General features: G+C 39.2%; 1 protein-coding gene across 1 annotated transcript in view; it reads right to left on the bottom strand.

The window, feature by feature from the left end:
- The window catches only part of LOC137498968 (sodium-coupled monocarboxylate transporter 2-like), a 33,013-nt gene extending 20,401 nt beyond the window's left edge, over positions 1-12,612 (bottom strand). The window contains exon 1 of the mRNA XM_068226875.1: positions 12,586-12,612. Coding sequence (XP_068082976.1) covers positions 12,586-12,612 — 27 coding nt within the window. The remainder of the gene's footprint in view (positions 1-12,585) is intronic.
- Positions 12,613-21,526: the final 8,914 nt, after the last annotated feature.

Raw genomic sequence — 21,526 nt, 5'->3', positions numbered from 1 at the left:
TCTACGACGCAAGTTCAAATCTTGCGCCAATTGAAACTTCTCTACTGGAGAAACCCGAAACTTTAACAACTGAACTAACTCTATTGGTTATCAGAAGATGTCACGGTGTGTGTTTGATTTGCTTTTGTTTTTCATGGATCAAGAAGTGTAGACATTCTCTAACAGATGTCTCTACAAAAAACTATGGTAATGCACTCTCTGGAAGATTTTTTTTATTCATAAGTTTTGTCTTTACTATATTTTGTTCTGTTATTTGTGGGTTGGCAATATTAATCCTTTCCTTCCGCCTGTTTTGAATTTAGCCAATCAGTAATTTCTGTAATTAATTTGCCTCCAATCATTGCTTTCTTCTTCGAATTTCCATGTGTAATTATTAGTCTACCAATAAAATTGAGGGGGAGGGGGTGTCTACTCATTCCTTAAAGGTTTCGAATTTTCCACGAGGGTATAAAAACTGCTGATTTTCTTGTCTCCGCGCCACTCGTATAACATCTACCTCAGTGTGTGAATATGTAGCAGGGGGCGGGAAGCGCCTCGTTCTTCAGACAGCAGTTCTTCAAAAAGGTAATGGCCTTTTAACATCTTTATTTCTTGCTAGCTCAGCAGTCTAACTCTCGGGGAGGGTTCGAAACCTTTAATATGTAACCCATATCTTTAAAATGTAAATTCCTTTTCAGTCTATGTAAAAACTACAAATCTCTTTTACTGTAAAGCGGGGATAGAGAGTGCTTTACCCTCTCGAGCTCCCCTTCATTTTGAAATTGAGTTGACTACGTTTTCATAACCGTTTCTTCTCTTCCTTAATGTATTAAAGTTTTTTTTTCATACGAGTTACCTCCCCAGCTTGGGATTAGCCCCTGTGTATCGGCCTAGAGCCACTTAGGTTTTAAAAGTGTGTTTAGGAGTGCAAGTTCACGCCTCCAGTCCTTTCTGTACTTTGGGCCAGTAACTTAACCTGATGTTTTCTTCATGCGAAGGCCCTGTAGGTTGGGTATTAAACACCCCTGTTTCCTCGTGTGCCTTGAGGGCAGATAGAAGTGAAGTTTGTGGTGGCCTTTGATAGGCTTCTAAAATTGAGAGCAGGTCCGCTCTTACTGGTATTATTAAGCGGGAGCAAGAGCTCCATGTGATTAAGGGTTTTCTGCCCTTTGGTATTTTGTGATAGTGAGCTGAGAGCTCAAGGATTGATGAATTTGGGCCCTTAGCCCAGAATTTGTAAAGACCACTTAACTGGTGCTTTTCTTGTAAAGCGGCATTGTACCTGATTTTTTTTACTATTTCCCCTAGTGGAAACTGGTTAAATTTTTCTCTATCTTGGACTTCTTGATTGTGTACCTGATTTAACTTGTTATTTGTTGTACGCTCAAAATTCTGTCACCATTGTTAAGTTTTGAAAATATAACCTTGATATATCTAAATTTTAAATCCATCTTTCGAACTTATACTTAGACCCATTCCAGCCCGCACCTTCTTTCACCTCTGACTTCCACGGATAACTCAGTAACACTTTTGGATATGGAACTTCTTTCCTTTTTGTTCAAGAGGGTCATAAACTCTGTGTTTCCTATTAAAATACTTTCTCTCTCCAAGACAATCTGCCCTACATCTATGAAACTTTTATACAGCTTTGTTATCGAATAGCAGGTATAAAAATAGTAATACAACCTGGGGAAGAACCCTACTAATTTGCCGCGTGGTAAAAATGCAGCATTTCTGTTCAGCGATAAATCCCGATTGGCAACAGTTAGACCTATTATTACGGCACAGCTGTTTGTATTGTTATTTGTGACGAATCCGCTGAGTGGACTTTTTCTTAAAATTCCCAACGCTATGTTTGACCTCCATGGGGTAAATTACACACTACACTTTCTGCAAAGACGCTCTATAGGGGATTTTGAAGGAATACCTTTGTATAATTCTAAGAATATACCCAGCAGTGATGGATAGTGTAGGGTAAGTCTGATAAGTACTGGAGAAGTAAGAAAGTACCTCATTCAGAAATGGTAAAGCTACTGTTTTTGTCTTATAAAAAGTAAATTAATTTCAGGTTTCTGCTTTCTTGCGATGTATATCGATCACTAGAATGTAACGATTACAATTTTATTTACTGAAAATTTTGAGTAAAAATTACATTTTGCAAATGTAAGGAATACAAGTAAAAATTACTAAGAATGCAATCGTTACAAGTAATTAAATTGCCTTCACGCAGTTACTTCGCATTGCGCCATCTGGAAATACGCCACGTGGTCGACCATGGCGATATATATCGCAAGGAAGCAGATACCTGAAATTAATTTACAGTTTTGGATAGTTTTTATTGTGGAATTGTGTCTAGAATAAATATCACTTTTGCTGAACAAGTATTACTGCAACAGACTTCCATCAGCTGCAACAGGAATGTTTTATAATTAAGGTCGACTGTTTCTCTGTTCTGCTGATCTCCTTACGCCAAAGGATCAGGATAAGTAAATTATTAAGTATTGATAAACATGGAAAGCAGCCCAGAGTTGATAACGACTGAGTAATATAGTCACTGACTTCGTTCTAAGACGTTCATGGTTCAAATCCCAGCCAATAAAGCTGGGAATTTTTAACGAAAATAAAAGATAATATTCACATGGTTCAAATTCTTCGTTTAGCCGGAGATTTTGCTGCTATAATCACCCATTTCGAATATTCAACTTCGAAACAATGTATTGAAAAGAATGAGTGAATATTAAAGATTCTAAATACGCTATTTCCACCACGAAAAGTTTATGGAAAACTCCAGAAGGGTATAATAAAATGCACAACGGAAAGTACTCCTAATCGGTCAGGATTATTCAAGGCATTCGACAGTAGTGTATTCATATACTATAATGCATGTAAATGAAATACCTAAATTGATTCTTGTCTTTTATCTTTAGAACAGACACTTCTCACTCAGTAGAATAAATAGATTTTGCTATGTGCATAATAGTCTATATTAAATAGTAATTGAATGTTCAATACAACGCTAAAGGTATGTGTAAATATTATACTATGCCCATTTAGCCGAGTCTAGGCACTTACCACACATGTGTAAAAAATACAGACGATGGATACAAGGGCTGATCCGTAGTGCAGGCTTTCACCAGTAACTGGAAAATAGAATGGCATGTGTATTAACAAAGAATTTACTTCGCAACTTATCATGGCGCGAGAAATCCCTTGTTCGAATAACGGAAAATGACCACCGCATGCAACACTTAGGTAGGAATATCTTATTTATTATTTCAGTAATATAGATCCCTTTCGCGGGATCGTGACAAATGAGCATTCAAAAGAGAATAGAAAATAGCATCGATGAATTCCATTCTCATTTCATAAATATCTATTATTTCTTTTTAAAAACGAAAAAAATGTTTACGAAGTGTGCGATTTGCAAATACTGTTGCTGTAGGAAAATACGCGCCATCGATGCTGTTCACTTCACATTTTGGCCGTTGGGACTCCTGCCTTATGTCATTGTAATACGCTGTAATTATCAGTTAAGAGAAGAATGATAGTAAAACCAAAAAGTACTTCCGGAACTTTCGTCATCTTCTATGACAGAGAAGGTCGGGTCGTGGCTTTAATTAAGTTACAACCCAAGCATTTGCCTGGTGTAAAATGGAAAAATAATGCAGAACAATCTTAAGAGCTGCCGTCGGTGGAATTCGAACCAAAATGCAAGCTGACAGCTGCGCGATACTAACTGCACTTGCATTTGCTTCCGTTCAAGTGGATACCATAAATGTTAAAAAATCAAAAATTACAATAAGTGGTAGGTGTCTAACATTGTACCGATTTGTATATTCCTTAGTTCACCAGTAGTTCACCAGGGGTCTACTCCACCTCATAATTTATGAACATGCGAGATTTCTCGCACGGGTTCCCTAGTCTTCAATAAAACGACAGTAAAAACTTTTAATGTTAGCTGAAATATTCTCCGGATGGACTAACAAATATTGAGATATATGTATCCACCACGAGATCACAGTTTCATTTAAGGATCTTCCATCACCCTTTTCATGTGCCTCCGCGGTACATATCTTCCTCTCTTCAAAACAAGATGGAATTATGTACGCCAGGCGTAGAATATCTATAATTTTACTGCTCTTTATAGCACTTCAGTTTCTTTACCGGCTAGCCAGTGATCTACCACGAATAGAAGACTGAAGTGATGAACGAGCTATCCTAGCAGTGTACTTTTAGTGGTATTATGTTTGACTTTCATTAAAAGGCGCGATGAAATCTTATGTGCCTATATGTTATAGTTGTTTTCTGATTTGAGTTAATTAAATTATAAATTCAAGCACCAATACAGACACCATATTGGAACCAATGATAGAAATTATCATCTAAGTCTACGAAAGCTATTTGGGTTGTTATGTTCAGCTTTAATCTCTCCAGGATGGTTTTCAGTGCAGTGATGTATTCCTCGATTCCTACTCCTATCCTAAATCCAAACTGGTTAGCCTCAGTTTTGCTAAATTTTTCACTTGATTACCTTCTGTATTTGGCATGTGAATATTTTCTAGCCATGTAAAATAAGACATAATCTATATAAATAAAATTGTTTCTGTTTGTCTGTTTGTCTGTCTGTTTGTCTGTTCCACCATCACGTCGAAACGGCTGGATAGATCTCAACCAAACTTCATATTTAGAGTATACTGACCCCGGGGAAGGTTTCGATATGCATATCATTTTAAAATCTTTGAAAAGACGGGGGTTTTATAGGAAAAACGGTTTTCCTCCATTTTCTCTTATACTATTATAGGCAAAATATCGAATTTGTCGTATAAGGACGAGACAAAGCTCAATTTAATCCTCTTGACGCAAAGAACAAAACTCGGTAAGCCCTACGGGCCCGAAAACCATGTTTTAAGGCCCTAAAACCAACCGTTACGGAGATATTGGCACCACACTACCCCTGCTCTAGGAATCGGATAAAGAAATGAACTGCCGTAACCATGGCAACGTGAGCTCCAGGATTCTAGAGCAGTGAGATTATGCATGTACGTTTGGGCATAGCTGTCAACCAAAATAGGTACAAATAAGACTTAATATCTGGGAAAAAAATATACTGTTGTGTAAGGGACTCATAGGACTCCTTTGGGCGGGGATGGAAAGGGGGTGAAGAACGAGTGTAAAAATCTATATAAATAAAATTGTTTCTGTTTGTCTGTCTGTTTGTCTGTTCCACCATCACGTCGAAACGGCTGGATAGATCTCAACCAAACTTCATATTTAGGGTATACTAAGCCCGGGGAAGGTTTAGATATGCATATCATTTTAAAATCCTTGAATAGACGGGGGGTTTATAGGAAAACCAGAGTGGTTTTCCCACCATCACGTCGAAACAGCTGGATAGATCTCAGCCAAACTTCATATTTAGAGTATACTCATCCCAGGAAAGGTTCCGATATGCATATAATTTTAAAATCTTTGAATAGACGGGGTGTTTATAGGAAAACCACAGTGGTTTTCCTCTATTTTCTCTTATACTATTGATTTTCTGTAAACTTCGTTTACCGTACGTGAAACGTCTCTTCATTATAAACAACTTTCGTTATGTTCATAATTTACCTTACTCTTCACATGACGGAGAAATTTACAATTTTCTGCTGGTATCATGCTCTGCATTTAGTGACCGACAGACCGACAACGAACCTACAGGTTACCATGGCAACGTCTCTGACTGCATGCCAGTAGGGAAGTAACGTATTGCCATTTTCCTCATCATGCTTTTAAATTCGTGGTTGTTCCTTGGGTAGATGGCAAGAGACGCATCAATCGGCTCATCTGCGGGATATTGGCGGAATATCGTTGGAGGTTATAACCGCCCTCGAATAGATTAAGTAATAACACCATTAGTCATCTTCATATTTGTTTACCTAAGAATCACTGAACCTAAATTTCTCCTCTGTTAGCGCTTTATTATATCCATAACTCACGGCATTTATTTATTTGTCGTTATCCGGCTGTCCTCAGTTATAATCCATTTTCTATTAGTTTCAACATTCTTAACTGTATTATTTTCTTCCTTAATTACGCCGTATGTACGTGAATGCTAGAAACTACTGGATGCATTTCCACCAAGATTCGTATTTAGAATACACCTGTCCTTGATAGGTTTCAGGGCAAATATTGTTTCTAAATCCCTGAACTAACTGGGGGTTTATACGAAACCGAAACAGTGATTTTGCACTTCCAAAAAATATACACAACAAAAGTTTATGGAAGTCTACCTACCTTGGTAGAAATTAATGTCTAAACCTTTTTTTCTCATGTGCATCATTTCGATACGAGGATCAATAAGGGAGATATCATTAAAGGACCGTTTTTCTGTACAAGTCCCATCGGACTTAACTCACGAGCGGGTGCGTGTAAAGCGTATTCCTTACAACTTGAAAACTACTGAAGGCATTCGAAACAAAATTTATATTTAGCATCCACCTGTCCAAAGGTAGGTTTTAAACGTAAATAACATTTCATGTTCCGGAATGGACTGGCGGTTTATAAGGAACCGAAATGGTGATTTTACTCTTCCACAATATATACAGAACAAGACCAACCTGACTGGAAATCGACCAAACCTGATGGAATTCCACCTCTAAACCTTTTTTTTCATGTGCATTTTTTCGTCAGGAGGATTAATAAGGGAGATATCATGAATGGTCACTTTTGCAGGTTAAGTCCAGCGGACATAGCCCAAAAGGTGTTTTACATGGAGCAGATTCCTTATCTATATAAATCAAATCGTAACGACTGTGTACCTCTACACTAACTATTTTGGCGAAATTTTCGTACAGCTTTCCGTTTAAGGGGTAATAATAACAATCTCCATAATTTTTGATTTCCTGAAAGTCCTAATTTTTACCCGCCTCGCCCAAAATCCACATTGTGGCATAATCTGCCAGAAGAATAAGAAGATAATTGAAATTTGACAAAATTATACGTTTTAGCCCGTAACGAATGAAAAATCCTATATCATTAAATTTTTCATTTTTTATCCCCGAAGAATATCGAAATATGCAGGCAATTTTAATGATGGTGCAGACCTTCGGAAATTCCTATCACGTAACGGATTGCACAATCTCCGTTCAATTTGGAATGATCTACAACCTTGGTCTTATGACTTTATGCCGTATCTGTATCCCTTTTACGTTTGATTTTTCTCTATTAATCGATGTTAAGTCAATTTGGAATTTTCACATGCATTATTCATACTTTCAATTACTTATATGAAATACAGAATCATCAAACTCTTCACGAAAATTGGCCCACTCAGTAGCCATATGTGAGCCAAATGCTACGTATGTAGCTGTCACATTATTATCCGAAAAGTAATGTAATGTGAGATGATCTTACAAAACCTTTACCCTGTTCCACGTTTCTAAATCTGACCCAAGAATAGATGACATATCATTGGACCAGCCATTTAGGCCACTAAATCCGGCGTGTCTTATGGTATAATCCTTTGTCGATATGACGTACGTTTAGTAGCAGTTAATCTATAAATGAAGGTCTTCAATATTGTAAACACGCATATACTTTCGTATGTCGATCTATATATATTCACTGATGTCGATTTAGCGATCGAGAAAGGGTTGGTCTGCTATTGTAATCAGTACTCCCCACACCGACTTTGACTGGCAGTAGGAAAGGGTTCCTTCTCCAACTCCTGTGTAACTGTCATTAGTAAGGAAGGCCTACAATTGTAATGAATAGTTCCCTTCTCGATTTGACTTGCAGAAGGTAAGTGAGCATGCAGTTTTGTTTAAAACTCCCCTACCCGATTGTGTTTGGCAGTAGGCAAGGGTGCCCGCCATTATAAAGAAATGTACTCATCTAAAATGTGACTGGCATTAGGCATAGTGGCCTGCTATTTTGATGGAAACTCACCAACTTGGTGTGACTGGCAGTACGCTGGCTGGCAGTAGGAAAAGGGGCCTGTCATTATAATGATAACTGCACAACTCAATTTCGAGTGATAGTAGGGTAATTGCCTGCCATTATAATAAAAACTGTAATCTGTCTGGAGGTAGGAAAGGGGGGCTGCCATTTTAACGAAAACTCCCCAAATCGATTCTGTCCGCATAGTAGGCAATGGGGCCTGCAATTATAATGTAAACTTCCCAACCTGATTGTGAATGCCAGTAGGCAAGTGAGCCTGCCGTTATATCACAAATCCGTAACAAACACTTTACATTGGAAACGTACGGGGACCTCCCCATGCTCTTTCTCGGATAACGCTAAGAGACATGCAATTTTAAAACTATCTTATTTACTGCATGTACACTATTTACTTCGATATTCGAATACAATGTAGAATACCGTAGCGAAGCACGGGTACATTCGCTAGTATTCTATAATTCGAGCATTCTGGTTTATCTGTTCTTTTGTAGCAATACTACTCCTTTCTATGGATTAAACTTGCAGGCTTCCAGTTTCATAGCATTGTTCTATAATCTTGAACATTTTATCATTTCGTTCCGTTCCCAATTTGAATAGTGAAAACATTTTTAGCAAACAAAGTAGGGGTCCCCATGCTACGAAAAACGTAAAATGTTTAAACTGTGAGTCTTGGATGGACTTATAAAATTAAAAAAAGTTTCGACAATCACTTCCGCCCTAAATGTACTTCCAGAAAAGCAGCCTAATATAGATTGTTTCTTTGCTCGTATTCCTCCTGAATCAAATCCTTGCCAGATTAATTCATTTTCATAATTCTTACTGTAATGTGTTCCTCGGTTCAATACCCGCAGGCGCTTTTGGAGTTTTGAAAAATGTCTACACCGAATGTACTTCTAAGTACTGAAGTGAATCTCTGCATTGACTCACATTAGCGCTCGTAGTGGTAAAAAGAGGCATACTGCTAATAAAATCGACCGGATAACGACGATTAAGGAGAGTATTGTAATATGTAGGAATAAGCAAAAATACATTAATATTCTCATACTTTATTATATTTTATTAACCTAAAATTCATATTTCATTGTCTAGGATGTTTGCAACACTGAGTTGCTTGCCTGGGCTAGAACTGTGAATTTTTACCATAGCTGAGGTGAAATTTTGTCAGGTTGTGGTACTTTTTTCAGTTTTATTGGTGCTTAAAATTCACTTCTCATGATAGGAAGACCTAGTTCATCACCTGGGACTAGTTCGTTTTTCTATGTACTCATCCACGATAGTAATCTACCCACCTTTGTACATTTCCTAAAGTGTTCCTTCCATCTCTTCATTACCCCTTTAACAAATTTCCTTCTTTACCTTTTTTGAGAATGGATATCATTCTAGCCTTTTGACTATAAGCTTTACCAATTTTCTTATTATTATCTATACTTTGCCATATATCATTCATTTTTCTTTTACCTCTCTATATTTCTGAGTTACTGCTATTTAAAACTTTGATGTAAATAGCTGTCCGCGAACTTGATGATATGCACGATTCTGGAGAATTAATGTAACGATTTGAGGAATAACTGAAACATGAACTTCCCTCTGCATATAAAGTCCGTATTATCATATAACATTAATTAACGTACTCGCCTAACAAGATAGTTAACTGCTGTAAGTTGTATCCAATGCCTACTGTACATTTAAATCGTATATTAAGAGCGCAAACAACTCACAAACGGTCCTCAACAAGGCAAGAACACTTGTGTATACCTGATGCAGTAGTTCGATATTAACTAAACAATATGATACAATACATTTGAACTGAAGCAGTTGATCCAGACATAGTGTACGAAGGGTCCAATGTTATATATTTTGTTCAAATGATATTTCTATGTCTCACTCATATTTTAAGTACCCTATGGACCCAGGGACCAATGAAAGATTCATTTCATTTGGATTGATCATCATCAGTGTTAAAATTGTAGGAACCTACCATTGTTAAATTATGACTCCGATAATGAGAACTAAAATAACAGTCTGTACTTACAAGTGATGAGAAAATCTCCTCGAATACTTCATATTCATGTAAAAATAATGAATTGTTCGTTGTTAGAGTGAGTTAAACTGTTTTAAATGCAAGTAGCATATACAATGTACGTATGTACTAATTATATTTTTCAAAATATTATCCTTAAACATACCTCAATATATGGAACTGAAAGGCGATATTCGATAGAAATAATGTACACTGTTTTGACGTGTTTAATATTTCAAGAAGAATATTTATGGATAATTATATCTTAATTCAGTATTTCACCAATTTTCACAGCTTTCCTGTACAGTGGCATAAGGAATTAATCCATGATTACATTCAGTACATTATATTAAGCAAATATACTCAAAAGATGTTTACGCACTACAAAATTATCCAGCCGAAAATAAATATCGCATGAAATGAAACAATATAAATAAATCAAAAGTAAGAAACAGACTCGTAAAAGAAATGACGCTAACCACTCAGCAAAAATCTGCATAAATTGGAAAGAAAGCAAGCTATGACCTTATGCAAAAGGTCCACATTTACATTAACAAGCTTCCTAGCGGTTATGTAGACCAAAGGTATCGACGACTTGTCACTGTAATATTTCTTCCAAATAGAACATAATAATTGCGTTTACACCAATAAAGTGAAAAAACCGCTGTAAATTAAGAAATACCTTCGTTACTAGAGAAATATCTAGAGAAATGTAAACTGATTGAGCAAATGTCATGGGATAGCGGAGCACTGATGCGCAGGTGTGTTGTCTGCGCATAACACGCCCCCTGTGCCAGCGGCAGTTGTATAGAAAGACCTTGTGAGCAGTGGCTGTGCATGTGACTGGTGTAACATGGAACAACGTCGTGAGCTGACACGGGGTATGGTGGTCGGTGCCCGACGGATGGGAAGTGCGATTTCTGAAGTGGTGCGGGAATTCGGCTTCACACGATCAACCGTGTCCAGGGTGTATCGTGAATGGTTGAATGCGGGTGTTACCGTCCACAACAGACGAACGACCGGCCGTCCAGCCACCATCGATGACCGTGACCGGCGACATCTGAGGCGGATTGTCAATAGTGACAGACGGGGAACCGTGCAACAAATAACGGCTCAATTCAACACAGGCCGTGCTAGACACGTCTCAAAGTGGACAATCCGTAGGAACATGGGTTCTATGGGATATGGGAGCCGGCGCCGCACACGGGCGCCACTGTTAACCCAACGTCATCGGCACAACGACGCGCATTTGTCGCCAGTCACCAGGGATGGACACTGGAACAATGGCGTAACGTGATATGGTCGGACGAATCACGATTTCAACTGCACCATGCCGATAGGAGGCACCGTGTATGGCGCAGACCACATGAAGCGATGGAAGGTGTGGTCCAGGGCGCTGGTGTCTCTGTTATGGTCTGGGGTGCATTTTCCTGGTATGGAATGGGCCCCCAAATTGTTCTGGAAGAGACTTTGAATGGTACGCGGTATGTTGAGCTGCTCGGAGACCATCTCCAGCCATTTTTGGCCTTCCAACGCCCGAACGGTCCTGCGGTGTTTCAAGATGATAACGCGCCGCCACATCGCTCCCACGTCGCCCGGGAATGGTTCCAGGAACATGCAGCGGAGTTCCAACGACTGCCATGGCAACCCAGGAGCCCCGATATTAACCCTATCGAGCATATCTGGGACGTCCTGGAACGCAGACTCCGTGCCATGGATTCTGCACCCACGAACAGACCAGCATTGGCGGCCGCTCTGCAAACGACTTGGTGTCAGCTGCGTCCAGAGGACTACCAGGGACTTATCGACTCACTTCCACGGCGTCTCACTGCAGTTCGCAGGGACAGAGAAGGCCCCACACGCTGTTAGGTGACTATCCCATAACATTTGCTACGTCAGTATATATACGTACTTACGGGCCGTAGATAGGACTTCTTTATGTTGTATTCCCCTGCTCGTGCCGTATTTTGTTTCTTTCTTGAGGTCCAGAGCTTGCACCGACGAATGGGAGTGCTATGTCTGTGAATTGTCATTATCGTTGTGCATATGACTGGTGCAGGCAGTTCAAACAGCAAAATATCATGATCCCTGGACCAATAAATATATTATTGTTGACAAGAAAATAGCATAACTGCTGGACCAATAAAGATATCATTTAATGAATGACTTAGGGCACAAAAGAATGAGCAACATGAATAAAACGACACCTAATTAATTCAAACAACTTCAGTGAGCAAAGACATCACACACGAAAGTGTTAAACAAACAAAACACATACGGAAGCGCTGCGACGTAGCAGAAGAAATAGTTGAAAGGTAGTAAATTATGTATTATTATTCCCTGCAAGTAACATATTTCTTAATTCACCGCAGATTTTAAAATGAAATATTTTATTCTATTTGGGTCAAAAATTACAATGATATTTCGTCGATACCTTTCGTCTACATAGGGGAGACCGGGGTATTGCCGAACACCTAAGCTTTGAAGCGAGATTTTACGAAAGTTTAAAGACGGGAGAAAAAACAATGTGGATTAGTAAATTCCATCGTATTTACCCCGTAAGTACTCACAATTATAATATTCAAATATAGTTAGAAGTGTTTTAAAAAACAGTTCCAAACAATTACTGCAAAGTTCGGCATTACCCCACTACCAGGGGTAATAGCGAACATTATGTTCGCCAATACCCCTCATGCAAATAATATGTTCAAAATGATGTGAAAACTATATTCAGGCTACTAAAGCATAACTTACAATGTTTTGAACAGTATGATTTAGGTGAAACTCTTATTGACACTTTCTGTTGCAAAAATCACATAAGTAACGTTCAGATTTATTTTCCCAAGAACTGCAGTCTTTGTGAGTCCAGTGCTTGCAAGATGCATTTGAACATTTATACCATAACTCATTGTCACGTCCGAATTCCGCACAAACACAACATAACTCGTCAGAATCAGTTTTGGATTCACCATCCATGTCCAATATATCGACAAGATCAACATCTTCATCAGTGTCGTCACAAATATTTTCACTTACATCTTCATGTTCTGATGATCCAAAATTAATGGACCTACTGCATGAAGGCTTGTCAACGATATTCTTCTTTTTTCTTCCAACACCCTTTTTAGATACTGTGGGCACTACCGACTGTTTCTTCTGGGCATTCAACTTCCTTCTCTTCTCCTTTTCTTGAAGTCTTTCTTTCATTGGAGTTGCTGTAAGATGTTCTGAATGTTGTTTCTTTCGTCCACCTGCACCACGATATTTTTGCCCTGAATTTGATGAAGGGCCTGGGATTGGTGAAATATCTGCAAGAGAAATGTACCCATTTCCCTTTTGATTGGTACGAACTGGCAAAGCCACATGATCTGTAGAAATTGTATTTGGCCTGCTTTCAACTCCTTTATTAATCTCTTCCTCTGGTTGTTCTTCTTCAGGTGTCTCATTGTCATGAACAGTTCTCACTGTAGCACCAAGGAAGTCCTCCTCACTGAAAACACCTGGGTTAAGTGGGTATATTCCTGTGGTTCTAAAGCCGGAAACCCCTTTCTCTATGTTCGCTACTCTGATAAAGGCTCTCTTGAAAATGACCGGCACATCTGACATGATGATCTTTGGGTTCTCTCTCATGTGAATATCACACTCTTTATTGAAAGCGGCTTTCAGAGGCCCATAGAAAGTAATCTCAAGTGGTTGCATGCGATGAGAAGAATGTGGGGGTAATGGTAGCATGCATATACCATTGTCCTTGCAGAAATTATATGAAGACAAAGAAATGTGGCTGGAGTGATTGTCCAGCACTAGAAGAACAGGGTTTAATCTTGAGGCACCAACAAAAGAAGCAAAATGTAGCAACCAGGTGTTAAACAACTCTTCTGTGATCCAACCCGATTTCGAGCAAGCATAGATTGTTCCTTCTGGTCCACCGCGACGAAATTCGGCTTTAAGGCGCAGTGCAGGAAAAATCATCATTGGGGGAACGTATGACCCAACAGCATTCATTGCACAGCATACGGTGATTGTTCTTCCCCTTTCTCCACTAGTTGCAGCTCCTACCTGCTTCTGACCTTTGGGAGCCAGAATAGTACCTGGTTTTTGGACACAACTTAAGCCACTTTCGTCCATATTAAATATCCTCGATGGAGGGAAGTTGTACTTAGCCATCAGTTCGGACAAGAGTGAATAAAACCTATGAACTTCCTCTTTGTTGAACGCTGTTATGCGATTCAGACTCGTTGCCTCAGGTTTCCTTACGCTAACGGAAGGATTTCTTTTTAAGAATCCAGCTAACCAATCGTCACCAGCTTCACGTTTCTCTTTATTGAAGTTATTGGTGATTTCATTTTTTTCTGCAAACTCAAATGCAAGACGTCTTAATTCGCTTGGACTAATTCCATAGAACGCTTTGGCTAAACAAATTACATGACAGGCCATATCTTTTTCTTGATCTATAGAAAATACAGGTTTTCTCCCCATGTTTGGTGCCTCCGTGTTACCAGATTTAAGTCTATCATATAGAGTAGTAACAGGAATATTGAATAATCTAGCTACTTCTCGTATAGGTCTGCCTTCTGCTCTAACTTTCTTGGCTCTTTCGAGGTCCTCCTCTGTCCAGCTCGCTTTTGCTGTCTTCCTCTTCGGATTCCTCATCTGAAACGTTTTTAAGATGTGTTACCGGTAATAAATAAACTGAATGAATAAGTGAACAGATAAATAAATAAATAAATAAATAAATAAATAAATAAATAAATAAATAAATAAATAAATAAATAAATAAATAAATAAATAAATATCTGTGATACACAAAACGAGACATATCACCCTAAATTGAATGTTTTAAAATTAATAAAATGTGCTTTATTAATCGCAAAATACGTGGGGCAATGCCGAACAAGTTGTTCGCGATAGCCCCGTTGTACGCCATGATATTGCCTTATCGTTAACTTACGAAATAAACGGTTTAAGAGAGTTTTGTAGGGTTGAGATATTGTATAAATGAAGGTAAATTTTACAGGTACTATCCATGAAAATACAAAGTAGCCAAATATGTACTTACTTTTGCAATTAACAGCTACACAGTGTTACAAGCAGTCGCGTAGTAAACACGTTTGACTTTCTCACACTGGCGTCTTGCGGCCAACTGGAGTTTAGGCTGATGCGGAATTCAGAGGAGCATTCGCGCTAGGTAGCAGCACCAATTAAGACACAGGCATGCCAACCGTTGCCCGCAAAATACCCTGTTCGCCATTACCTCAGTGTTCGCCAATACCCCGGTCTCCCCTAACCTTTCTAACATTTACTTTAAATAGGAAATAGTCCTTCCAAACAAAGCAAAAATTTACTGAAATTAAATATTAAAACCAACCTATACTCTTTGGCAACATTAAAACACGTTCACACTCACATAATTACATTGAAAATTCTGTACTCATCTATTTCGTTGACTTATCGCCGCCAGCCTTCCAAAGACAACCGGCCCCCACCGTGTTTTAGCCAGCCATATCGATGATGATGCCTCGTCCTTTTGTCTCCATGCTCCTGGAGATGAAGTGATAATCTTGTACTCTCCGTCGCTGCTTCTGGATGTTGTTCTTAGAACATCCCCTCGTCCACGACGTAGAAAACTAGGTCAAGAGTAACCCACCAGTTACTAGAATACTACCACCGGGGCATTTACGCTGACTGTGAAACCTGTTCCCAATCAGTCGCGCAACAACTTCTCTTATCTAATCCCGTAACTATATCAAATATTTCCCATTTACGTTCTGGACTATAAATTTCTGAATCTGATGTCCTCGTAAAATCAGTTTACACCGTCAAGCTACTAAACATCGAACGACTGTCTGGAAACTGTCCTTCCCTCTGGAAATCGAAAAATAAAAACCTTACTCAAAAGCTTAGCATCGTGAATAATTGAAATACAGACTGAGCGTCTTAAACCAAAGTTAAAATACCTACACGATCAAGTAACATGAGTTCTGAACCGTACTCGCGTAAACAATACCTCTCTTGATGTTACCTACACAGAATCTCGCCGAATGATAGGGTCTCTAGCCCACGCGCTCATCGGTGTTATCAATTCGTCCTCCAAGACGCCGTTGTATTCTCGATTGGGGCCATCACTTGCATAGAACAATCCCTAGCCGAATTGACTGTGGCTACCGAATTTCATTGGCTCAAAACATCGCGTACCCGATGCGTAATTCAAACGTATATTTGCAGCTCCTCTAGCCTCTCTCCGGGCCTCCGAAATGTTGTCCGTTGGTCTGGCCGTTGGAGTTATATTATTTGCTTGTTCTGCTTTGTGTACGTCATGTCGAAATTACTCCTTCTAAACTTAGCTGGCGAGCAAACAAACCCGAGCTCCAAACTCCCTGCAGAAATTGCGACATGTGCTACTGAATTTAGATGCTCCCGGCCAGTTACTAGTACTTAATAAAATAAAATCTTGTTTGTATATTCCAATAAATGACTGATTATATAAACGAGCACTTCAGTAAGGGCTCATTACTTCCCCTTCATCCTAAGGGTTGATCAAAATCTTCGCCCAAACGGAACCTGTTTACTTTTCCACCCGGAATTCTTGTGATCGCGTTTGTATAATGATGGGATTCTATAATCCGGCTGCGGGGCGGAGATCCGAATTGGCTGCTGGTACCGGCAAGGGAGTAAGGGTATGTTTCCCATGGAAATGTAGGCAGCTCCAATGCGGTCCCCACGGAGACCTTCCTGCTTAGTGTTGCCTAGCATTTCACTTGTCAGATCTTGTCGCACGCTAAAGCAAAACACAGTGGTCCGAATGAACAAGAGAGCGAGAATGAGAAAATTGCAGGTATGTGGAAACACGTGCAAGGGCACAGAGTAGGCCCTCCTTCCTGTCCTAGCTGTCAGGATTATAGTGGTCTTTAGTGTGCATATTCCTCTGCAAACGATGTTTCGAGCTCAAAGCAATGTCTGTACATAAGGAGAAATATGTAACTCTATATGATATAAAACGATACCTTCTTCTTCAACGCAAAAGTTTACATTCCCAGTAGGAAACAATCATTTTATTTTACCAACTAATACTATCATATCAACAAAACTGAAAAGTAGTCATTCTTTTCCACTCGTGGTCTTCAATGAACGCTTTCAGTGATCTCTTCACGCCAACATATCGGAGAAGTGTGCCACAGATATAGGTGTAGATTGATTTAAGCGAAGAAGTCGGATAGGGAAAATATGATGGCAAGCGTTAGTGGCAGTCATAAGTTCTAGCAGACCAAGCTCGATAGCTGCAGTCTCTAAGTGCGGCCACTATCCAGTATTCGGGAAAGTTGGGTTCGAGCCCCACTGTCGGCAGTCCTGAAAATGGTTTTCCGTGGTTTCCCATTTTCACACCAGGCTGTACCTTACATAAGACCACGGTCGTTTCCTTTCCACTTATAGCCATTTTCTGTCGCATCGTCGCCATAAAACCTATCTGTGTCGGTGCAACGTAAATCAGCTTGCAAAAAGAGAATGTTCTAGCGGAAAATGGAAGGGGATTTACCGGAACTTAGAGGCTGAAACGGGTTTTAGGAATGACATTCCAGGAATTATAAATGACCGGGAAGTGTATATGTGAGGATTTACGGAAGGCAGAAGTATTTAATCAGCAGTATGTTAAGATAGTTGGGTATAAATATAATGTCCAGGTACAAGAATTAACTAATAATGGTGAAGTACTGAAATTTTCCTTTGACATTAAATATATTTACAAAATGATAAAACAGTTGAAAACTAGGAAAGTAGCTGGAATTGATAAGATCTCCAGAGATACACTAAAGGGAATGGGTTCGGATATAGTGCCGTATCTGAATTATTTATTTGATTACTGCTTGCATGAAGGAACTGTACCAAATGAATGGAGAGTTGAAATTTGTAGCCACAGTGTACAAAGAAAAGGGTGATAGGGTAAAAAGTGGATAATTGTAGTTCAATCACCTTGATGTGTGTTTCATTTAAGGTTTGGGAAAGCTGTTATTCTGATTATATTAGACACGTTTGCGAAATAGCTAACTGGTTTTGTAGAAGGCAGTTCGGGTTTAGGAAATGTAATTCCTGACAAGCTCAACTTGTAGGTTTACAGGTGATATAGCAGATATTTTAGATTCTGGAAGTTGACTGTATCGCTTTTGGCCTTTGACAGGGAAGATCCCGAGAGATTATTAACAAAAGTAAGGGCTATAGGTATAACTCAGAGAATTAGAATATGTAAAGCGTTATCTGATCCTGTAATGAATAAGGGAGTGAGTGTCCCGCAAGGTAGTGTTACTGGACCTCTGTATTCCTTATACACATAATAAGGAAATGGAAACGCAAACAAGGCTCTTTGCGAACGATGCTATACTGAATGGAGTAATAAATAAGTCACGGGATTCTGAGCGACTGCACAAAGATCTCAACAAAGTTGTGAGATGGTCCCATGGTTAACGGGGTGACTAGTCATATTATATCTATATAAATAAAGTTTTAGTGGATTCGCTGTCTTTAATTTCGTTTGTTTTGGCCATTTTTCATATATTTATCCGTTTTAGGTTAACTCAAGACCAAATCGGTCTGTTTCGTGTCTGATTATCTCTTTGTTCCACCATCACGGCGAAACGGCTGCATAGTTCTCGACCAAACACATATTTAGAGTATACTTATCCCAGGGAAGATTTTTATATACGTATGATTTTAATATATATTTGAATAGACGGGGTGTTTGTAAGAAACGGAGAACAGTATTAATCCATTTCATCTTATGCTCTTGGTTTTCTGTGAAATCCGTGGAGTGTACGTGAAACGTCTGTTCATTATAAACAAATTTAGTTGTGTTCATAGTTTAGCTTACTCTACAAATGACTGAGAAAATTACTATTTTCTGCGGGCATCATGCTCTGCATTGAATGACCGACAGACCGACAAAAAAAACCTACAAGTTACCATGCCAACGTCTCTGACTGCTTGCCAGCAGTGAAGTTACATATTGCCATTTTCGTCATCATTCCTGTAAACTCGTGTTTGTCCCTTGAGTAGAAAACAAGAGGGACGTCAATTGGCCATTCTGCGGAATTTTGGTGGAATATCGTTGAGGTTATAACTGTCCTCTAATAGCTTAAGTAACAACACCATTAATCATCTTTTTACCTGTTTACCTAAGAATACCTGCGCCAAAATTTCTTCTCTGTTACCTATTTCTTATATTCGTAACACATACCATCATAATTAGGGACATCTGATTTTCATATACATCCACTTGGTGTTTACATATTTGTCCTATCCGGCTGCCATCAGGTATAATCCTATTTTGTATTAATTTCAACGTTACTTTCTTCCTTAATTACTCCGTATATATGCGATTGCTAATCCCGAAACCTGAACACTCTTTTCTTTGAGGAAAAATTGCATGCAGTTAAATTATATAACTTTTGGCCCCGGAAGATATCGCAGTATTTATTGATTTTAATGACGGTGCAGACCTCCTTTTAGGGATAATTGGGGGTTAAACGGTAAGTCTTATTACAAAACGGATACTGTAATCGCCGTTCTATTTGGAGAGATCAACAACTTTGGTCCTATGGCTTATTGTCGTGTCTCGATTGTTGATACTTGATAGCCCTGTATTTCTCGGTTATAATCAAATCCTTCGAACTCGACTGTAACTTGCTTTACGAAAAAGGGCCTGTTTTAATAATGAAATCTCTCCTCCTCTATTGTGAGTAGCATTAGCCACGTGAACCTGCCGTTATAGTTGAAACTCCCGAACTCGATTGTATTTGGCAGTAGGAAATGTGGCCTGCAATTATCCGCAATACTTCCCCAACGCCTACCTTCTTACACACTGCCTTTACAGTACTTTACGGAGAAATCCGTATACGATGTATAATACCGTATTTATTTATTTAGCGTATTGCTTTATAGATACAACACACAATGGTTTTGAAGAACAAACTATGTATTTATATCCAGGTTATTTATATAGCTAACTGTCTCTGGAGGCGCATGACCAAAGTCACTGATATCGCCACTCTACTTTCTTTCTGGACATTCGCTGATAATGTACAGGATGGTCTGCTTAGAGGCACCACAGTCGCAGTTAGGCATAGGAATTCTTTTCCACTTGTAGTGGAAATCTGCGCAGTTACCATGGCCCGATTGTATCCTGTTAAGAGTAGACCAGGTTTTCCGAGGAAGCTCAAATCCAGGTGGCAGTGACGATCCCATGTGTCGCAAAGTTGACTCAGGCCTAGTATCTTGTCTTCCCTGCCATTCCTTAGTAATATTGAAGTTGGTATTTTTCAGTTCTGTTGCAGTTCTCATTGGTGGACCTTAGACGATTCAGATGAACATTGGCAATGTCGTCATGTATTGGTAATTGGGGATTATTTATTAGTTTCTTAAATTCCCTGAGGGGAGCGTTCCTACGTCGAAGATCTGGTGGAGATATGGCTGAGAATAGGTAGACAATATGTGGGTGTGGACCTTATGGTGCCAGTGACGAGACGCATCGTGGTGTTGAGCTGTGTATCTCTGAGGTTTGTGTGAGGGCTATTCAGCCAAACAGAAGCGCAGTACTCAGCAGCCGAGAACACAAGTCCCAAAGCGGTGCATCGGAGTAAAATTGCTGTTGAACCCCAAGTTGTACCACATATTTTTTGGATTACGTTGTTTCGAGTTCTTACTTTGGATTGGACGTTACAAAGATGTTGTCTAAAAGAGAGTGTTCTATCTAAGGTAACTCTTAGGTATTTAGGGAATCTATTCTGTCTCAATAACTGATTTTCAATGTACACCTGCAATTGTTTGTTAGCCATCTTGCTGTTTAGATGGAAGCATCATACTTCTGTTTTATTGGCTTTAAGTATAAGTCTCCACAATTTAAAGTACTGTACCTACACTTTTATATCGTCCGTTAAGGTCATCTCGGATTTCTCAAATGTTGTATCTTTGGTAGCAATAGCCCAGCCATCGGCATATCCAAATTTTCTTGAAAATGTGGCAGGCATGTCTGAGATATATAGGCTAAATAAGATTGGAGCAAGAACAGAACCCTGAGGAAGTCCAATATTTAGTGATCTATTGGTGCTCACAGTATTCCCCATATGTACTTGGAAAAGTCTTTGGCTTAGCATATTGTTCAAGAGCCGGTCAGTCGTCTTACATGGTATCACTTTCAGAAACGTTAATAGTAGGCCATCCTTGCAGACTGTATCATAGGCTGCTTTCAGATCAATAAAAGCCACTGATGTCTTAAGCTTTCTCTGATAGCCTGCTTCTATGTAAGTTGTGAGAGACATTATTTGGTCTGTAGTGGTTCTGTTCGGTGTGAATCCTGCCTGCTCCACTGGGATTTTCTCGAGGATATTTGGGCCAATTCTATTGAGAAGGAGCCTTTTTAGTAATTTATATGTCACACTAAGCAGGGTAATACGTCGATAACTCTCTGGTTTATCGCTGGCTTTGCCTTTCTTCAAGATAGCTATGATCTTTGTTTGTTTGAATAGCTTTGACAATTGGCCACTCTGTAGGATGTTTGTGAAGAAGGTGGACAACCATACTCTAGCTCTATCCCCACAATGA

This window comes from Anabrus simplex, chromosome 3 (assembly GCF_040414725.1).
Source record: "Anabrus simplex isolate iqAnaSimp1 chromosome 3, ASM4041472v1, whole genome shotgun sequence".
Taxonomy (NCBI): Eukaryota; Metazoa; Arthropoda; class Insecta; order Orthoptera; family Tettigoniidae; genus Anabrus; species Anabrus simplex.
This window is presented reverse-complemented; position numbering and strand designations above follow the sequence as displayed.